At 35.7% G+C, this 20,428-nt stretch overlaps 3 gene segments (V, D, J or C); all 3 read left to right on the top strand.

Annotated features, from left to right (window-relative positions):
* Window positions 1–1,594: 1,594 nt before the first annotated feature.
* LOC122143893 lies at window positions 1,595–2,235 on the top strand. The segment is given in 2 exon segments: window positions 1,595–1,802; window positions 1,882–2,235. Coding segments are annotated over 2 exon segments (363 nt in total).
* A 5,194-nt stretch (window positions 2,236–7,429) lies between these two features.
* LOC122143895 lies at window positions 7,430–7,996 on the top strand. The segment is given in 2 exon segments: window positions 7,430–7,555; window positions 7,635–7,996. Coding segments are annotated over 2 exon segments (360 nt in total).
* Window positions 7,997–11,070: 3,074 nt separating this feature from the next.
* LOC122143911 lies at window positions 11,071–11,597 on the top strand. The segment is given in 2 exon segments: window positions 11,071–11,222; window positions 11,314–11,597. Coding segments are annotated over 2 exon segments (327 nt in total).
* Window positions 11,598–20,428: the final 8,831 nt, after the last annotated feature.

Genomic DNA, 20,428 nt, shown 5'->3' with positions numbered 1-20,428 from the left:
ACCACACTAACACTCGGCACACAAATAAACTGCTTTGCACTCAAATCTACAGTATTACTGATTGAGTTTCAGTTATATTCAATGTTCACAAAAATGATGGTTAAAGTTAGCATTAACATGTTTTATTTTACATAAAAATGAACCACAATGCTGTCTAGTTCTAAAATAGTCTTACAGGCCTATGTATTATGAGGCAAAACTATTGCCTTTCTGTCCTAACCTTCTAAAATCTGCTAGCAAAAAGTTAAAACAGGGATACTTTTACACTTTTCATTCATATCTCTGTCTTCTCCATTTGCCACACAAACTCATTACACTGACATAATCCTGCCTCCTGATACAGTAATTGTGTTACAAGTGTATTCTTGGCACATTTCACAAGACATTTCACAATTTAGGACATCCGCTGACCTCAGTCATATGAAAAAAAAAAAAAAACAATAAAAAAAAAAAACATTGCACCTCTGACTAAAAGGTTTCAGCCACTGGACTAAACATTACTGTGCCTCTGACTGAAAGGTTTTCAGAAAAAACAATGTCAAGTGTCAGGTCTTGTACAGTTAGGCTTTGGGTGAAACAGCATCAGACAAAAAGCCCTCTTTAAAGTCTTTGGTTGCTGTAATATAATTCCAGTCAAAAAAGTGGATACCACAGAATAGATATAATTGTTGATAAGGTCATGATTGAATTGTTATTTGTTGATCCATTCTCATTCTCATTCTGTCTTACCAAAGTAATTTATTAGCAAGACTAGTAAAAACATTAAAAACTATACTATCATTGAAGCAACAGACATATATGGAGCCAAGGGAGTGTCTACAAAAAAAGAGACATATTTACTGATGTGTGACCCTCAGGAAACACCTGCGTTTCGTTATTGCTCCTAAAAAAATAAGTGAATATGCATGTATAGTTTCATAAGATCTATTTACATTCTGTAACTACAAAGCATATAGAAACCACTAAAATACATTCTGTTAAAGCTAATAACATGTTCATTCAAACATAAATAGAAGACGATACAATCAAGAAATTGCTATACCCTTATGTCTTCTCAGCAAGTGATATCAGAAGCAAATTATGTGACCTTGATGACTCTAATATAGTTTTAGAAAAGGTTTCTAATCCAAATTCTGCTAATCAAACTAAACTTATGGCATTATTATGAATTGCTATACCCAAACTGTGATGATCATTTTCACCTCGCAGAATCACTTGTATTTCTGTTCTCACCCTTTCCATCTTCCTCCACTGTATGAGGGTCTCTGAGGGCTTCTATGAATGTTGCTTCCAGATGGATAAGAGTTGTGTCTACTCTGATCATAATAATTTCGGCGTTTTGAATTTTGCCTTGCAATGTCAAAAGACAGTTCAAAAGATGAAAAAGACGTGTCAGAGGAACTTGCTGAGGAAATACTAGGTAAATTATGTAAGATAACACCATTATTAAAGACTCCAGCACAACAGAAGACTAGGAACTGAGTAATTTTGAGTATAGACTGATCTGGAGCTCTTTCTTAATTTTACCCCGTGTCTACAGCATACACGACTGGCATAAAGTGACTAAAGACAACAGAACCCATAAACAGAGATTTCTCAGTTCATGACCCCTTTAAAAAGAAAATCTGTATAGACTCTTCATGAAATGTTTAGTGTCAGGAAAGTGACCCTCCCAATGCAAATCAAAGCCCTGAATGTCTGTTTAGTATTTATGTGCTGCTGATTGGATCTGAAGTGTTACATCACCACTGTCAAGATGAAGAATGCACTCTGCTTACTGCTGCTCTCATTCAGCCTACAACGTGAGTTTTCACACGTCTATTATCAGATCTAGGGTATACAGATTCCAAATTAATTCAGTCTTTTCAATCTTCTTTTTAGGCATAAAATGTCAAAGCATGGAGTCCACTGAAAGCACAGTTCAGAAAAAGCCTGGAGAAACTCTGACTCTGTCCTGTAGAGGATCTGGGTTCAGCTTTGGCTGCTGTAGCATGCACTGGATCAGACAACAAGCTGGAAAACCACTTGTGTGGATGGGACGTGTTTCTAGTGACAGCAGTGTCTATGACTACTCTGAATCCTTCAAAGGTCGAACTGAAATCACCAGAGATAATTCAAAGAGTATGGTGTATCTGAAACTATCAGGCCTGACAGCAGAAGACTCAGCCTTGTATTATTGTGCAAAGCAAGCACAGTGACACAAAGTCTTGTACGGCTGAACAAAAACCACACTGACTGTTTTATCTCTTGTTACTAGAAGTCAACAGGTGGCAGCAGAGAATAAAAAAATAAAATAAAACTATAAAATGCAACCTAATGAAATGATATACCATTGCTGCAGATGGTACAGTATGCAGTGAAGTTCTCTATAAAAGCTCAAACATTATACAGCACAAAGGCATATTTGATTCATTTTACACAATGTGTGTCTTTTCATGTGTAAATGTTTGGTAGCGGTTACACACGTTGCTGGGACAAACTAAAAATCGGACTTTTAAGTTACCAGAGACTATTACAGGAGCAAAATAACTCTATAAGGACAGAATATGATGATGAAGGACACAACAGTGTCTTATGATGCACGAGAGTGAACACAGATAAACCACAAGCAGTTCTGCAAAAGTTCTCCAAAGAAAAGTCAAACAATTCCTCACACATATGAATATAAAAGTGCATATGAATCTTACCATATTTCAAGAGATTTTTTTTTTCAGCATTTTTCAGTGCACAAGTTCTCAAAGGATTCAAAATTAGTTAGAAACGATGGAGAAGAAAATGATGTAAAATCAGTTCAAGTCCATGACGAAAAAAATCTAAAACATGTCATAAAGTCTCTAATGTGGGCAATAAATAATATTAACCCAAACATGAATATTTTTGTAGCATGTAGATTTGTTTACAAGCTCTGTATGATTATGTAAATCTCCTGTTGCATATTTAAACAGCAGGCATGAGTCAGTTTATACATTCATCTGATCACTAGAGGAGTGAAGAATCACTTCAGTTCATTCAAACTGTGCTGTGAAACAAACCATGATCTCTTCATCTTTAGTGTTGCTTCTGGCAGTGATATCCTGTAAGTTTAGTCTGCTTTCTGTGTGATACATCATTTTGTTGCTAAAAAGCTTGTTAACAGTTTTTAAATGTCATGTTCTCTTATTAACTGGCATTATTTGATTTGATACAGGTATTGATTCATATGAACTCACTCAGCCTGAGTCTCTGACTGTCCGTCCTGATGCCACTCTCACTATCAACTGTAAAGTCTCCTATTCAGTTACAAGTTATGTTGTGGGCTGGATTCTTGATTCTTCAGGATGAGGTATGGGGTGGATTGGATTCATCTGGAGTGATGGAAACTTAGCCTACAAGGACTCGCTGAAAAGCAAGTTCAGTATCACCAGAGACACTTCCAGTAACACAATAACACTGCAAGGAAAGAATATGCAAGCTGAAGACACAGCTGTGTATTATTGTGCCAAAGAAGCACAGTGACAGACGCCAACAGACTCCCTGTACAAAAACATCATCATCATATGTGACCCTGGACTACAAAACCAGCCATAAGGGTCAATTTTAGAAATTGAGATTTATACATCATCTGAAAGCTGAATGAATAAGCTTTCCATTGATGTATGGATAGGACAATATGTGGCCAAGATTCAACTATTTGAAAATCTGGAATCTGAGGGTGCAAAAAAAAAAAAAAAAAAAAAGGTCCAGGGTCACATGTCATGAATTAAAAGTGTTTCTGTTGACTTTCCTTAACAGTCTGATTTTCACAGAAACACAAAAATTTTTTTTTTCAAATGTCATAATGACATTATAGACATTAATTCAGCTTGTACAACATTATTGTATGAATCAGCTTTTTGAATTAATTGGCTGAATAAATGATTCAGTGATTCACTCATTAAAACAGTCAAATGCTTTGTTCCTAAATGAATCAGCCATTTGAACGAATCTGTTAAAGCTCAGTGACTCACTCATTAACAGTCATTTGCTGAAAATTTCACATTTTGAATATTTTTTTCATGTTTTAAATCATTTCAAATGTCAATATTCAATGTTTTTTTAAAGTCATTTTCTGGTAAGATATCTGTACTTTTACTTGAGTATGGCTTTCAGGTACTTTATACACCACAGGTCATTGTACCTTTTAGTTGATTTAGAGGTCAGAGCATGAAGTTCATCCCATCAAGTCCTGTCACCAAAAAGCCTGGAGAAACTTTGAATCTCTCGTGTAAAGGATCTGGATTTGATTTTGGACAGTACGGCATGCACTGGATCAGACAGTCAGCAGGACAAACATTCATCTGGATGGGGGTTATCTGGTATGACGCCAGTAAAACAGTGTATGCTAAAAGTGTAGAGGGAAGAATAGAGATCACTAGAGACAATTCAAACAGCATGGTGTACCTGAAACTCTCTGGTCTGACAACAGAAGATACAGCTGTATATTAACGTGTTAAACTGTTCATACACAAAATCATATTTACTGGGTTGCATATGCAGTAATGTATGCAAATGTTCCTCCTCCTCTTCTTTATTTGAGTATTAGGACGAAAAGACACAGCTTGTTCTCACACGTCTCAAACCATGATCTCTTCATCTCTCTGGTTGTTGCTGCTGCTGGCAGCTGTTTCTCGTAAGTCATCGTAACTTCCATAGATAATTCATGATAAAAATATGATGGTTATACGTAATTATATCTTTAACATGACAATATTTTTCATGGCCATGTCTGGTCATATTTTGCCCTCAGGTGTCTACTGTGTTGAACTGACCCATACTGATTCTCTTGTCTTAAGTCCTGGTCAGGTTTTGACACTGTCCTGTAAACTCTCTGGATATTCAGTGACTGACAGCAGCTACTGCACTGACTTCATTCTGCAGCCTGCAGGAAAAGCTCTGGAATGGGTTGGATTCATGTGTGGTGAAGGTAACATATTACAGTGACAAACTTAAATTTAGATTTCAAATTGCAAGAGACGTTTCCAGCAACACAGTGACTCTGCGAGGACAGAACATGCAGACTGAGGACACATCTGTGTATTACTGTGCCAGAGAGAGAGCACACAGTGATACAAAACACAAGCAGTTCTGGTCAAAAACATCTTGAATGAAAAGAGCAATAAAAAGTCCCCATACATACTGTAGGAATACAAGACATCACTCTTACTTACATCAGTGTTTTACAGCCCAGTCTGAGAAATGACCTGCTGACCTTACTTTGTTGGTGTAACCTAACAGTACAATCATTTTTGGCTTGAATACAACCAATTCATTAGACTTTACCACATGAAGGACATTTTTAGATTACTTGTAACTGTTTGCTATGTATAGTCACAGTTATAAAGTGAAGGTTAACGTCAAAGTTATTAATCTTTGAAAAGAATACTGCTGATATTACAAGAGAAGACACTCTCTGCCAGATTAAAAGTATATTTCAGCAGATCAGGGATGTTAAAGGATTAATGCAACATATTAAAACATATTGCTAACATAGTTGAATTATATTTATAGTCTTTTTTTTTTTTGTAGGTCCAACAGATCCATACTTTCAGAATGAGGGTTATTAGTCAACTAAAAGTAAAACCATAAAAAGAGAGAAAAAAAAAAACATTATTACTTGAAATAAAATACATTTTAACCAAAAAAATAAATAAAATTTAAAAAAGTAAACTTTATTTCAGCTAGCTGTTAAGTCAACATTTCTCTTTTTCATTTAGTTTACCTCGATGTACTAAAATAACTAAAAGTGTTGAAAATAAAAATAAATATACAGACATTTAAAAAATGTAAAAAAAAAAACTGTCAAAAAAGTAAAATAGTAAAATAATTGTTTATATATAAATAATATGTGATATAAATAATTTGATGTATAACAAATGTTCACTGAAAGGTTCTTTGGGGTACCAAAAATGGTTCTTCTATGGAATTACTGTGAAAACCCCCTTTCACCCCCAACCCTAAAATGCTCCTACACTGGTAATGGTTTGTCATATGGTTCTTTAATAGTTTGGCCCTTCAGTCATGATTGCACCTTGTGACCCTCCCAATGCAAATCAAAACCCTGAATGTCTGTTTAGTATTTATGTGCTGCTGATTGGATCTGAAGTGTTACATCACCACTGTCAAGATGAAGAATGCACTCTGCTTACTGCTGCTCTCATTCAGCCTACAACGTGAGTTTTCACACATCTATTATCAGATCTAGGGTATACAGATTCCAAATTAAATCAGTCTTTTCAATCTTCTTTTTAAGCACAAAAAGAAGCACTGCTCTAAAACACCTCAAATAAAATGTATATAAAAAATGCTCTCACTGAGGAATACAAAAGTACATATTAATCATTTCCCATTTCAGCATTTTTTTTCAGCGCACAATTTGCAACAGAGGCCTTTAAACCTTCTAATGCAGCTCCAACAGAAACATGTTTACTGAACTACTGTATTGTTACTGTCAAAAGTTTTTTTTTTATGAATACAGTTAATCAGTTATTTCAAGCCTTTAAAAAGAATTAGAATTGTTGGAGAAGAAAATTATGTAAAAATCGATTCATGTCAAGTAGAGAAAAAAATCTAAACAAAACATGTCATAAAGTCTCTAATGAGAGCAATAAATTATATGAAGCCTAACATGAATATTTTTGTAGCATGTAGATTTGATTGCAAGCTCTGTGTGATTATGTAAATCTCCTGTTGCATATTTAAACAGCAGGCATGAGTCAGTTTATACATTCATCTGATCACTAGAGGAGTGAAGAATCACTTCAGTTCATTCAAACTGTGCTGTGAAACTGTGCTTTATCAATTAGATAAAATAAGCACTATAATCAGGAACTATGTTTCAACAGAAAGTCAGTAAAATCCATTATATTTTGCATAATTTTGCTCTCATCCCATAAGAGAGCAAAGTAAAAAAAAAAAAAAGGAAGAGTGAGTTTTGCTGTTGTCTCAGAAGAGGTATAGTAGTTTTCAGCACTGTTTGATCAGCATCGAGGGTTTCATCGTCAGATCTGTGTCAGTCAATGAACTAAAGTGTTTATTCTGTCTGTGTGATGTGAGTGCAGGAGGTCTATAAGAGATGTGAGCTGCCTGCTTAAACACCAATAGATGGCAGTAATTCATCAAGTGAATTTATACTATCATAGATAATTTTCTGCAATTTCATATTTTATAATACTGATATTTTAATTTCATATTAAACCAAAAAGCAATTATTAAAATCCATTAAACAACATACAATGAAAAGTAATGCAACACAAAAATGGCATTTATCTCTAATAATAGCAAAATTATGGTCTGTTTATATAGATCAAAACATTAACCACAAAAATCTTAATCTGGTCCAAATATGTGCAGCATTTTATATAATCAGTTTTCTGATTTGAATATGCAAATCAGCTTACTTCTTTAAATGTGACAGTTCATCTTTGTGATCTGAACAGACATCTGAACTCTGGAAACAAAGTCTATCTTTCTGGTTTAAACTTAACATACACCATGTTTAAAAAGTTTCTTTTATTTGTACTTCTGAACGTTTTACCATGTAAGTCACCACCAACAACAATAGTGCAAACATTTAACATTATACTTCTTTACATGTAATATTGTTTCTTTTTCCACAGGTATTGAATGTCAGACATTCACTCAGTCTGAAGCAGTGGTTAAAAAACCAGGAGAGTCTCACAAACTTACATGTACAATAACTGGATTTACTTTCAGCGGTCTCGAACTGAGCTGGATCAGACAGAGCCCTGGAAAAGGACTGGAGTGGATTGCATACATTGACACAGCTAGTACTCCAATCTACTATTCCCAGTCAGTTCAGGGCAGGTTCACAGTGTCCAGAGATGATTCCAGCAGTCAACTGTATCTACAGATGAACAGCCTCAAGACTGAAGACACTGCTGTGTATTACTGCGCTAGAGAGTCACAGTGAATGAGTTCAGTGTCAAAGCAATACAAAAACTACTTCCTCATTCACATATACAGATGATGAATATAGGCTGATCAACCACATTCCATCGCATAGAAATATTCAATTATAATGCACATTCTAACTTTGTTAGGTTGTAATTAAAAATGTACAATATTAAATTTCATGTGTTTCCAATACAACAGTGATTCTGTGTGTTTGCAGAGCTATGTTTTATTTCTGCATGCAAACTGCGTAATGCTGTGATCCGTTCTCGGCCATTCATTAACCTGCAGTGGCTCATGACCTAACTGCATGTTACTGAACCACATTGAAGGTGACAATATGCATCACATAATTCCTAACTAAACAGTATCACGTGAGCAGGAGAGCTGTTGTTATCAGTAGAGTTCAGCTGAGATTTGGCCATAGGTATGAAGATGCATGTTATCACAGCCGTGGTTATATTCACAACAAAACAGTTTTATACAACAGTTTTATTAATATTAAGTTAATATTGAGTAATTTGACTTTTAGACACAGTGTTGCCAGTTAATCGCTCCGTCAACTAAAATAACTCAGAAAGAAGCCAAGGCAAAATTAACCATCACTTCTCTGTGCAACACAGTTACTTCCTGAATCCTGAATACCTGAAATTCTTCATAGAGATAATTTTTTTGCAGGAAAGAGCACAATTGAGCAGACACGACTTTTTCTAAAATTTTAGACATAAATGGAAGATTTGAAATGGGTCTGTAATTTGCCAGTTTACTAGGATCTAGTTGTGGTTTCTTAATAAGAGGCTAAATAACCGTCAGTTTGAATGGTTTTGGGACGTGACCTAAAGATAACGACGAGTTAATAATATTGAGAAGCGGTTTTTCTGCTACAGGTAACAACTCTTTCAGTAATTTAGTACAGGATCTAATAAACATGTTGTTGGTTTAGATGCAGTGATAAGTTAATTTAGCTCTTCCTGTCCTATAGTTTATCTTTGGGTGCGATGGATAAAACTGAAGTATTAGATGCTGTAGAATCCACATTTGTTATTGTATATCTGATGTAGTGAAGAAATTTCATAAATTCATTACTATTTAACTGTGAGGGAATATTTAGATCGCATGGCGTCTGGTTATTTGTTAATCTAGCCACTGTGCTAAATAAAAACCTTGGATTGTTTTGGTTGTTTTCTATGAGTTTGTGGATATGCTCGGCCCTGGCAGTTTTTAGAGCCTGTCTATAGCTGGACATACTGTTTTTTCCACGCAATTCTAAAAACTTACAAGTTTTTCTCCATTTTTGCTCAAGACTACGAGTTTCTTTCTTGAGAGAGTGGGTATTACTGTTGTACCATGGCACAGTATGTTTTTCTCTAACCTTTTACCGGGCCTGTGCAGAGAAATACACGGAGTAGAGGTGGTGGGACTGTTAGCAGCGTGCTGTATACTTACCCTGGACTTGTGAGCGTCAGCCCGGGAGGTTTCAAAGCGCACCTCTCTGCTCTCTCAGCTGGGCCTGCCTCTGCTCCAGGACACAAATCTGCTTCTCCAGGGCCTCCAGCTCGAGCTGCACCGAATGCAGCTTAAACCTGTCGTGACCTGAACTCAAAGGTAGACATACATCTGCCATTAAAGCAAGAAACAGTGAGTAAAGCAATGGTAATGTGTGTGAATAGAGTATTAGCAATGCAGCGGGTTTAGTGGCAACCAACGGGCTAACGGGCTATAAGCTAATAGCGGTCTCGGGAAATTAAAATAAAACTAGTGATAGCAAGGCGCTCTGATTGTTTTTGTTGTAGAATACGATAGAGGATATATTCACATGTTATAGGAACGAAAATGATGGTGTATAAAATAGACAATAAAGAATTAATGTGACGGAGCTCAAACTCGAGACACATGGCAGCGAGTAGACAGAGTCACTGCAAGTTCCCCACCAATTAATGCACAGTCTCATTCTGGAACAAGGAAAAACAGACAAATCAAATACAAAGAATGGAACATTACTGTATAATTTGGGTGATCAAACATATAATGATCATATTTATTTCTCTTTTGAAAGCATGAAATCACTCTTACAGTGAATCAACAAACTGCTTTAAACAGAGCGCATGGTTCCTAATTATAAATGTTACAGTAATTACTTTAAGTAAATATTTATATAAAAAAAAAAAGTTCAACGTATAATGCCACATAATCTCAGAATTCTTGTTGTTTGAGTGTATGGTCACCAGCTTTGATGACAGTTGTAGGCTATATGTTCATTGACAGTTACATTGTCAAAGTAAATTTACAGACTTTGTAAAACCATTCAGATGTATTATAACTGAAATATGCCGAGCTGTATGCAAAATATTCCTCCACAAGAAGCAGCTTGTTCTTGCATGTCTCAAACCATGATCTCTTCATCTCTCTGGTTGTTGCTGCTGCTTGAAGTTGTTTCTCTTAAGTCTTCAGCTTCTTTAGAGATACTTCATGTGGCCTTCAGGTGCCTTACTGCGCTCAGAAATGGACAAATACCTGATTAAACTATCTTTAATAGGGACAATATATAGGCATGTAGACCAATGAGATATTCATGCATATCCTAGTTAAAGGACAAAGGCAGGTGCTGGTGTACAAAAATACATAACTTTATTTCTTGTTACACTTGCATAGGCATATAAATGCTAAGATTTCACAACAGGACAGGTAAAAAAAAGGGTATAATGATTTTTTTTTTCTGAAAGTAATTTTCAGATTGAAAAAAAGGGATAAATAAACACGAAACTTTTAATAAAATAATCTGATAGGCTATATATGTACAATTTAATAACATATAGCCTATTTGATGTTATGAATTGGGTGTTCGTCAGCGATTGCATGTGGTCTGAGATTCCTGTGTTTACAGCTCCGTAAAATAACCTGAAGCTCTGTAGGTTTGCTGTATAGGCCTATAGCTAAAATATTAAAATTACAAACACACAATAACATTTTAAGTTACTTGAATTTCTGAAAAAAAGAAAAGAAAAAAAAAACATTTCTGCTCATTGATTCTATCCCTGTAAATAATGACCTCATTAAATTCAAAACTAAAAGGTTTTAAAATAATGTTCAGGACAGGGTTATGCACGTGAAGTTCATTAGCTCTGTATGATTATGTAAATCTCCTGTTGCATATTTAAACAGCAGGCATGAGTCAGTTTATACATTCATCTGATCACTAGAGGAGTGAAGAATCACTTCAGTTCATTCAAACTGTGCTGTGAAACAAACCATGATCTCTTCATCTTTAGTGTTGCTTCTGGCAGTGATATCCTGTAAGTTTAGTATGTTTTCTGTGTGATACATCATTCTGTTGCTAAAAAGATCATGCTCTCTCACTAACAGATATTATTTGATTTGATACAGGTATTGATTCATATGAACTCACTCAGCCTGAGTCTCTGACTGTCCGTCCTGATGCCACTCTCACTATCAACTGTAAAGTCTCCTATTCAGTTACAAGTGAGCGTACAGGCTGGATTCGTCAGCCTGCAGGAAAAGCTCTGGAGTGGATTGGAGTCATCTATACTGGTGGAGGCGCAGACTACAAGGATTCCCTGAAAAGCAAGTTCAGTATCACCAGAGACACTTCCAGTAACACAATAACACTGCAAGGAAAGAATATACAAGCTGAAGACACAGCTGTGTAAAGGAGGAGTTAATGGAAAACAGTAATGTGTTTTCTTCTTAAGCTGCAACAAGCTTTGTAATGTTTCTGTATTTGCTGACAGCACATGTCCGATTACTGTAGAGGACGATCAGTTGACAATGATGATAAAAATGAATTCACTCTTGTTAATATTATTTTTACATGGTCAGTAAATAATGCCATTTTCTTAATTAGTCAGATTAAATTTAATTTACTATAGTCAACTTTAGATTCTGTAAATGTTTTAGTGTATTCATTTAGTTTTTTGCTCCACAGATATTCATTGTCAGTCCTTCACTCAGTCTCAAGCTGTGGTAAAAAGACCAGGTGAATCTTTTCAGCTGGTCTGCACATCCTCTGAATTTTCATTCAGTAGCTGTGCTGCTGCTTTTTGTGTTGTCAGTGAATTGAATGGGAATGGAGTGGATTGGATTGATTTATTTGTCTGTATTTTTTTTTTTTATGTTGTATTGCAGTACAGTGCAGGGCAGGTTCACAGTATCCAGAGATGACTACAGAGGTGTACAGATGGATGTACTCATGAATGGAGTCAATGCTGTATATTCTGTTGTGTATTATTGTGTAGTATGAATTCGAATTAATTGAGATTCAGTGAATTATTAATAATTATTGTTCATTGATGATGCTGGAAAACTCAAACTAATGTTTATAAAACAGTCAGTTCTGGTTTTTGCAACTCATCAAACGTGCTGATATACAGAACAGGATCCCTGAGGCTTTTCTCCGTTTGTACACAGTTTCACCAGTAGGTGGCGACAAGTGATTGTCTTTATGATCCAGTGAATGATTTATTCAAAAACCGAATAATTCAGGAACAAAACAGCTAGTTGTAGAGGCACAATTGTTCTTCGATGGCATTGACAGAGCAAAAACAAAGTAAATGGCAATACTGACAAAACTAAATTGTAAGTTACTCAGTATTAGCTTATTTATTGAACTTTTGTATACAAGTTAAATCACACTGGAAATCGTGCTGTTTTTCCCAAACATCAGCATGACTGTGATCAGACACATCTGTGGCCTAATTGGAAACACAGTTCTGCTTAAATATTACATTGTTCCTAATATTTTATTGTTCTTTGTAATTTAATTGAAAACAGACCGATTTGAATTTAATACATTAAATACCAAGTATTACGCTTAATTTGTTTGTTGAATATGTTTCATCACGATGAGTTGTGCTCATGCTGTTTCATTACCAAGAGATGTCTGTTTTATTCATTTATTTGTATTTAATTTTTTTGTTTTTTTTTTTTTTTAGTATTTTTTTTTTTTTTTTTTCACTATTTAAAAGTAATTTTGTTGATATGTAACATCAAATTATAAAGACCTAGATTATTACATTAGATAGATAAATAGGTTTCTCAATTTTATGCTACAAATTGCTATAAAAGTGCAGTGTTTAAAATATCAAAAATATTCTTTTTTTTTTTTCTTTTTTTTTTTTAATTAGGCAACAAAATTAAAACATGCATGCATCTTGAACAACCAATAAAAATCTCTAATTTTTTTTTTTTAATTAGGCAACAAAATTAAATGGTGCATGGATGTTGAAATTCAAATAATTTTTTATAATGATCTTCTCATCAGCTCTATTACTGCTGGTGGCAGCTGCATCCTGTGAGCTTGACTGATCTTTTATTCAATCTATAACAGTGAAATAAGCTTCTGTTAACAGACATTTTGAGACATAACTAATAATACATTATTTAATTATTACTTTCAGGTGGTGTTTTCTGTGTTGAGCTCACTCAACCCTCATCTATGGTTGTGAAACCTCAAGAATCATTCTCCATCTCCTGCATGATTTCAGTATCAAGCTACTGCATTCACTGGATCCGTCAACCCACTGGAAAAGCACTGGAATGGCTTGGATATATTTGTAGTGATGGTAGCACTAACATTATAGACTCAGTGAAAAACAAGATCAGTCTCACCCAGGACACGTCCAAAAACACAGTGTTTCTTCAGGGAAATAATTTTCAGACTGAGGACACAGCTGTGTATTACTGTGCAAGAGAGTCACAGTAACTAAACAAGTCACAGCTCTGTACAAAAACCTGAACACATGTTGTACTCATGTTTACATAATACTGAGCTCATTAATTTGATATTTTATATATAAAATAAACATGATCACTTATCATTCAGGCAACATGTTCTCATAAATGTCACAAATGTAATTGCTGAGCTTACTAAAATGATTAAGTAAACTTAACTTATTTTATTAAGTTTTTTGACATTAATTCCAACTTTTTTCCCCACACAAAGTGCTTAAACTCAACTTGTTCATTTAGCTCAACTTAAAAGTTTAAGTATTGTGAATGCACCATATATACAGTAGGTGGCGGATTTACAGAAGGTGTGCATTTACACTACAGGTCTTGATGCCCAAATCTGATTTTCTGACTATATCCGATTTTTTTTGACGACCCGCTTACATCATCTTTTAAAAGTGACCCGTATCCGATTTTTTGCATTTACACTATACATTGCTGAAACTACCAAAGGTAGACGTTCTGACCCGGAAAAGGAAGTAAAACAGCACGAAATACAATGGATGCAGATGCAAATAAAATTATACAGTGTTTTGCTTTCCACGATATTTTGAAAAGTCAACAAAAAAATCAGCAAAACATTGGTCACATACGTCGGAGAAAAAAAGAGGACCAACACCCCGTCCGGAACCTCCGCATTGCTCCACTGTGTGTATCCTTCGTCCTCTATCACGCCTATAATAAGTCATGTGATCTCAGTTGGTGGTGGCCACCTGAGTTGACGTCACTTTTTTAATGACGTACGACTCTCATTTACTGGGGAATATCCGATTTGTCTGCTTACATGGCCACACGCAAATGCACGTATCCGATTCATATCCGATTTATTAACACATATGAATGAGGCCTGAATCCGATCTGAGAAAATCGGAATCCATGCGTTTTTTTCCTGCTTACACGGTTCACCGGTCATGTGTTGGAATACAGCCTTGAGTGCGATATCATTCCAACCGCTCTGAGCTGCAAGAGTTCTGAATTCAATGGCGTAATCAGCGGCTGATGGACCGTCCTGAAAGAGTTGTAAAAGTTGTGATGAGACATCCCTGCCCCCTGCTTAAACACATTTCTGAGTTGGTTGAACAAAATATGCATAAGATTTCTGAATTAACTGTCCATTTCCCAGACTGCCACAGTCCAGTCAATCACTTTACCAGTTAACAAAGACATGAGGAAAGCACATTTTTTCTTATCAGACTCAAAATCATCCCCTTGGTGTGCCATCAAAATTTATCGGGTAGAGCAAAATTTACCTTCTTAGGCATGGCGGGCTGTAGCAATCAGATGTACTGTGTAAGATAGTCATTAGCAGCTTGTATTTTACCCAGCTGAGGGAGCGGAACATAGTAATACTCAGGAGAGGACTCCCTCTGCTGGTGTGGCGTTACAGCTGATTTAATTTTGCTGGACCTTAGTGCGGCATTTGACACTCTTGATCATGGCATTCTTTTAAATCGCTCACAGCAAATTGGGATTCAAGGACATGTTTTTAAATTGGTTTGTATATTTTTAAAGGATCTAACCTTCTCTGTAGACACTGGCAAATATTCATCATTTTTGCACCAGTTTTGTATGGGGTTCCACAGGGCTCAATTTTGGGGTCATGTTCTATTTTTCTTTATTCATGCTGTTCCTTTGTATGCTATAACTATATTCACAATGTTTCATACCACTGTTACGCAGATGATACTCAGTGTTATGTTCCCTTGCACTCAAAGGATGTTTCCAGTTTACAGTGTCTGTTTGATTGTCTGAGAGATGTTAAAGAGTGGATGTCTGCCAACTTCATTCAGTTAAATGAGTCTAAGACTGAGGTCTTAATTTTTGGCTCCCCTGCTTCTACAGAGGTTGTGGCCAGTAAACTGGGACCTCTATCTGGTAATTTTCATTCACATGTCAGAAATTTAGGCATTACTTTTGAAGTTTTTTTTATCAGCTAAAGAATATTGCAAAGATGAAGTCATTCTTACATATTAAGAGACATGGTTTTTTGTAATACATGCTTTTATCTAATCCAGATTTGATTATTGTAATGTATTGTACTTGGGTGTTCAAATGCTGCTGCTCGATTGTTAACTGGAAACAAGGAAGAGGGGACATATTTCACCAGTGTTGATCTCTCTCCACGGGCTCCCAGTTAAAATATTGTATCCATTTTAAAACGTTGTTTGTTTATAAGGGTTTGCATGGACTGGCTCCATCATATATCTCCGATCTCCTTCTGTTCCACTGTAATGCCTCCAGGGAACTTCGATTAACTAGAAGTCTTCAGCTGACTGTTCCAAGGACACGATTGCAATCAAAAGGAGATTGTGCCTTTTCAGTAGCTGCTCCACAGCTATGGAACGAGTTGCCACCCTTTATAAGAACTGCATCACATACGCTGATTTTAAGTCTCTTTTTAAAACTTATTTATTTACTGTTGCTTATGGTCATAAGTAAGCGCAGTGGCTAGTTTTTGATATTTCTGGCCATTAAAACCACCTTTTCTGAGTTGTGTTCACTGGGCATGACAGGCTGCTTTATAATGCTTTGTTGGATGGTTGAATGATAGAAGTGACGTACTAAAAAGCAGATTTAAAATGTCCATTATCTCTTCCAGAAACACAGACACTCAGCCAGACCTGACAATAAGTTTGTATATTTTATTTTTCAAAGCCCAAGGGTCTATAAAAGATGTTGAAGTTTTGTTTCAGATATAATTCACGCAAAAAACACGATTCACACACGCGTAGACAATTTCACATGCATCAAACCTAATTCACGTACACAAAAAAAAAATTCACGTGCGTGAAAAAAAAATATATATATTCACAAAAAGCAATTCACATGCGCAAAATAAAATTATATATTCATAAAATACATTTCACAAATGCAAAACACAATTCGTAGATATACAACTGTGCACAAAAAACCTTTGAATGTTTAAAATGTACGAGTGTCTGAATGTACAAATCGTCATTTACTACGAATCCACTTTGGATTTTTGTGTGTGTGGTTTTTTGAGACTTTTTCCTGGCAGAGCTCTCTCCCCACGTGGGTCTGTCGTACTCTTTAGCCAATCAGATGCGAGCTTACCATTCAACCAATCATATCATATCATATTTGGGTTTGTCGTATTATTTAGTATATTATATGTGTTGTTACCAATGAAGTCACAATAATGGCAGAAGCTTCCTTTGTTTGAGTCTGCGCGTCAGAAACGGAAGTGCTAAAAATCGCTAAAAATGGGATTACTGATGTAAAGGCATAATTTCCGTTCTAATTAATCCATATTGCGCAAAAGGTGCGCAGAATCGTGCTCCTTGAATGCTATATTATTTTTTTATGTTTTTTTTGGTTGAATGGTAAGCTCGCATCCGATTGGCTAAAGAGTACGACAGACCCACTTGGGAAGAGAGCTCTGCCAGGAAAGTCTCAAAAACACACACACACAAATCCGAGTGGATTCGTAGTAAATGACGATTTGTACATTTTAAACATTCAAAGGTTTTTGTGCACAGTTGTATATCTACGAATTGTGTTTTGCATTTGTGATATGTATTTTTATGAATATATAATTTTTATTTTACGCATGTGAATTGCTTTTTGTGAATATATATATTTTTTTTCACGCACATGAATTTTTTTTTGTGTGTACGTGAATTAGGTTTCATGCATGTGAAATTGTCTACGCATGTGTGAATCGTGTTTTTTTGCGTGAATTATATTTGAGACTAATCTGCTTCCATAGTTGTTGGTTTTTTTTTGATTGATTTGTATTTGTGTATGATTTTGTTAATTGTTTTTAAGACAAGCCGGTCATTTAAACCACACGTGTTGGGAGCATGGCCACCCCAGGCAGCCGCGGGAGTTTCAATTCTCTGACAAGGCGTCATGGTGTAAAAATAGACTCAGTCGCTGGTGTGGAGGAATGCAGTTTAGCGGGTGGGTGAAGCGGTCAGACACAAGAATATTGTATCAGCATCCCGTATGAACAGCGCTGTTGTTGTATTTGTGAAAACAGTGGATTTAGCAAATCAGTTACTAGAAAACGGCATAGTGATTAAAGGTATTTTTTACACCATGCTTCCCTTGTCTACACCTTCTAAAAAGGTGACGTTATCAAATGTGCCACGATTTATATCCCAAATAAAGTGTTGATCGCATTACTTGCTCGTTATGGTAAAACAGTTTTCACCTGTAAAGATGATTCCGTTTGGCACCAAGTCTTTTCTCTTGAAACATGTAGCGTCTTTCAGGCGTTATGTTTATATGATCCTGCAAGATAACATTGATGAACTGGATTTGTCCTTAAGTTTTCGACATGAGGAATTTAATTATGTATTTTTTGCCACCACAAACAACATGAAGTGTTTTAATTGCAGCATTGTGGGTCATATGGTCCGTGCATGTCCAGGTAGCCAGGATAAGTCAAATGAGAAACCTTTAAAGGTTTTAAAGGACTGGAACATTGTAAATGGAAATGTAAATCGGAATGTCGCTCTGATAGTCGCAGATGGTGAGGTGCCTGGACCGAGTTCAGTGCAGACAGCGGCGACGGCGGCTGCTGTCACAGTAACAGTGGACGAGGAGCGGGCAGATAGTTCTGAGGAAGATGAAGGGATGATGGTTACTGTGGGTGAAGATAATGAGGTGGAGAATTACAGACTGTGTTGTGGACACGGTAGACAAACCTCCTGTTAATTTTGAAAGTGTGATGGAGACTGAGTTAGACGATTGTGCTTTTAAAACGCCACTGAAGCGAAGGCTAGAACAGCGTCCTTCAAATCAGCAAGCAAAAAAAAGGGTTGGTTTGCGATTTAAATCAAACAGACACAGGAAGTGAAAGTGATTTCTCGGAATGTAGTGCGGAGTGTAGTGTTCTCCTAAGTGGTTTTTTTCCAATAAGAGTTATAGTTCAGATGACATTAAATCTTTTTTGAAAACTACTAAGAATGCGAGAAAAGTTTGTATTGAAGAGCATTTTCCTGATGTGCTGCAGTTCATTGATAAAAGCAAAAAATATATAGGAGTGAAGGGTGTTTTAGCAATCAAGAAATATATCGTCTGAAGAAAATACTTGCCAAGCTTAATGCCCAACCAGGAGTCCAATAGTTGCAATGAAAAATGAAAAGCACATTTATGGGGGTTTGTGTTTGTTTGAGTCTAATTAGCTTTTTCCCTTTCCTCATGTATGGGAGAAATATGTATTGCTTCTCTGAATATGAATGGGGCAAGAGAAGGGAAAAAGCGGTTTCATCTTTTTGAAACAATTAAACTGAAAAAAAGTGCATGTTTTATTGGTCAAGAGACTCATAGTGATGAGATAAATGTGAGTGATTGGGCAAGAGAGTTTGATGGATTGGCTATTTTAAGTCATTTGAGTTCCACCAGTGGGAGGTGTTGCTATTTTATATTTTCAAATAGTTTTATTCCTTGTTCATATCAACTAGAAGAGGTTTTAAAGGGTAGACTGCTAAAAGTCAGAGCCCAGTTTGAGAATTGTTTTTTTGTATTTATTTCTGTGTATGTTCCTACCAGAGCAATCGAAAGAATGTGTTTTTTAAGATACGTTGAGTCATGTATTGGCAAACTGTAACACAGAGGATGTTTTAATTTTGGGGGGGGGGGGGTTTAATTGTACGGAAAACTTAACAGACAGAAATCATGTCGAGCCTCATATGCCATCACGAAAGAGACTCATTAAATTGATGAAGTCTAATGAGATTGTTGATGTGTGGAAAAATTTTCATTTTTACGCAAAAGCAGTATACTTGGACCACACGTTCGAGATAATCTGGTATCTTTAGCGAGGTTGGATAGGTTCTATGGATACAAGCACCAACTTAATCTTTTTAGGGGATGTTCTATTATCCCAGTTGGTTTTTTCTGACCATAGTCTAGTAAAATGTGATGTGACAGTGGGCTCTATTAAGCCAAAAAGTGCTTATTGGCGCTTGAATAAAAATCTGTTATGTGATCTTTTTTTAAAGGTATTTTTTAAAGATTTCTGGATTGATTTTAGATCAAACAAATCTTCCTTTCAATCTGTACAGCAGTGGTGGGATTTTTGCAAAAACACAAGTTAGACAGTTTATGCCAACATTATACCTTTAATGCCAAACGAGAAAGAAAAGGTGCAATTGAAATGTTAGAAAAAGAACTAAAAGAATTACAAGATTTCAGAATATCGAGTTGATGGATGCACCTTCTAAATTCTTCTTTAATTTAGAAAAGAAAAATGGGCAAAAAAGGCTTAGTTTGGTCAATGGACAACTACCTTTAAGTTGTAGAGGAAGTATTCTCACATTATTGCCAAAGAAAGGTGATTTAAATGAGATAAAAAATTGGAGACCTGTAAGCTTGCTGTGTACAGATTATAAAATACTTTCCAAAGTTCTGGCGAGTAGATTAAGTGAAGTGGTAAGTCAAATTATTCATCCCAATCAAACGTACTGTGTTCCAGGGAGACAATTTTTTCATAATATTTCCTTTATTAGGGATATTTTAGACATAGGTAAAAACCTAAAACTGGACTTTGGCCTCGTGTCCATCAACCAAGAAAAAGCGTTTGACAGAGTGGAACACTTGTACTTATGGAATGTTTTAACAGCTTTTGGTTTTAGCAATGATTTTATTTCTTTGATAAAAGTGTTTGTACAATAATGTTGAAAAGTATTTTAAAAAATTAATGGAAATTTGTGTGCCCCTTTTAAAGTGTTGAGAGGTTCAGACAAGGCTGTGCTTTGTCTGGAATGCTGTATACTTTGGCTAT

This window comes from Cyprinus carpio, unplaced genomic scaffold, assembly GCF_018340385.1.
Source record: "Cyprinus carpio isolate SPL01 unplaced genomic scaffold, ASM1834038v1 S000006530, whole genome shotgun sequence".
Taxonomy (NCBI): Eukaryota; Metazoa; Chordata; class Actinopteri; order Cypriniformes; family Cyprinidae; genus Cyprinus; species Cyprinus carpio.
Note: the sequence above shows the minus strand (reverse complement) of the source record. Positions and strands in the feature narration are given on the sequence as shown.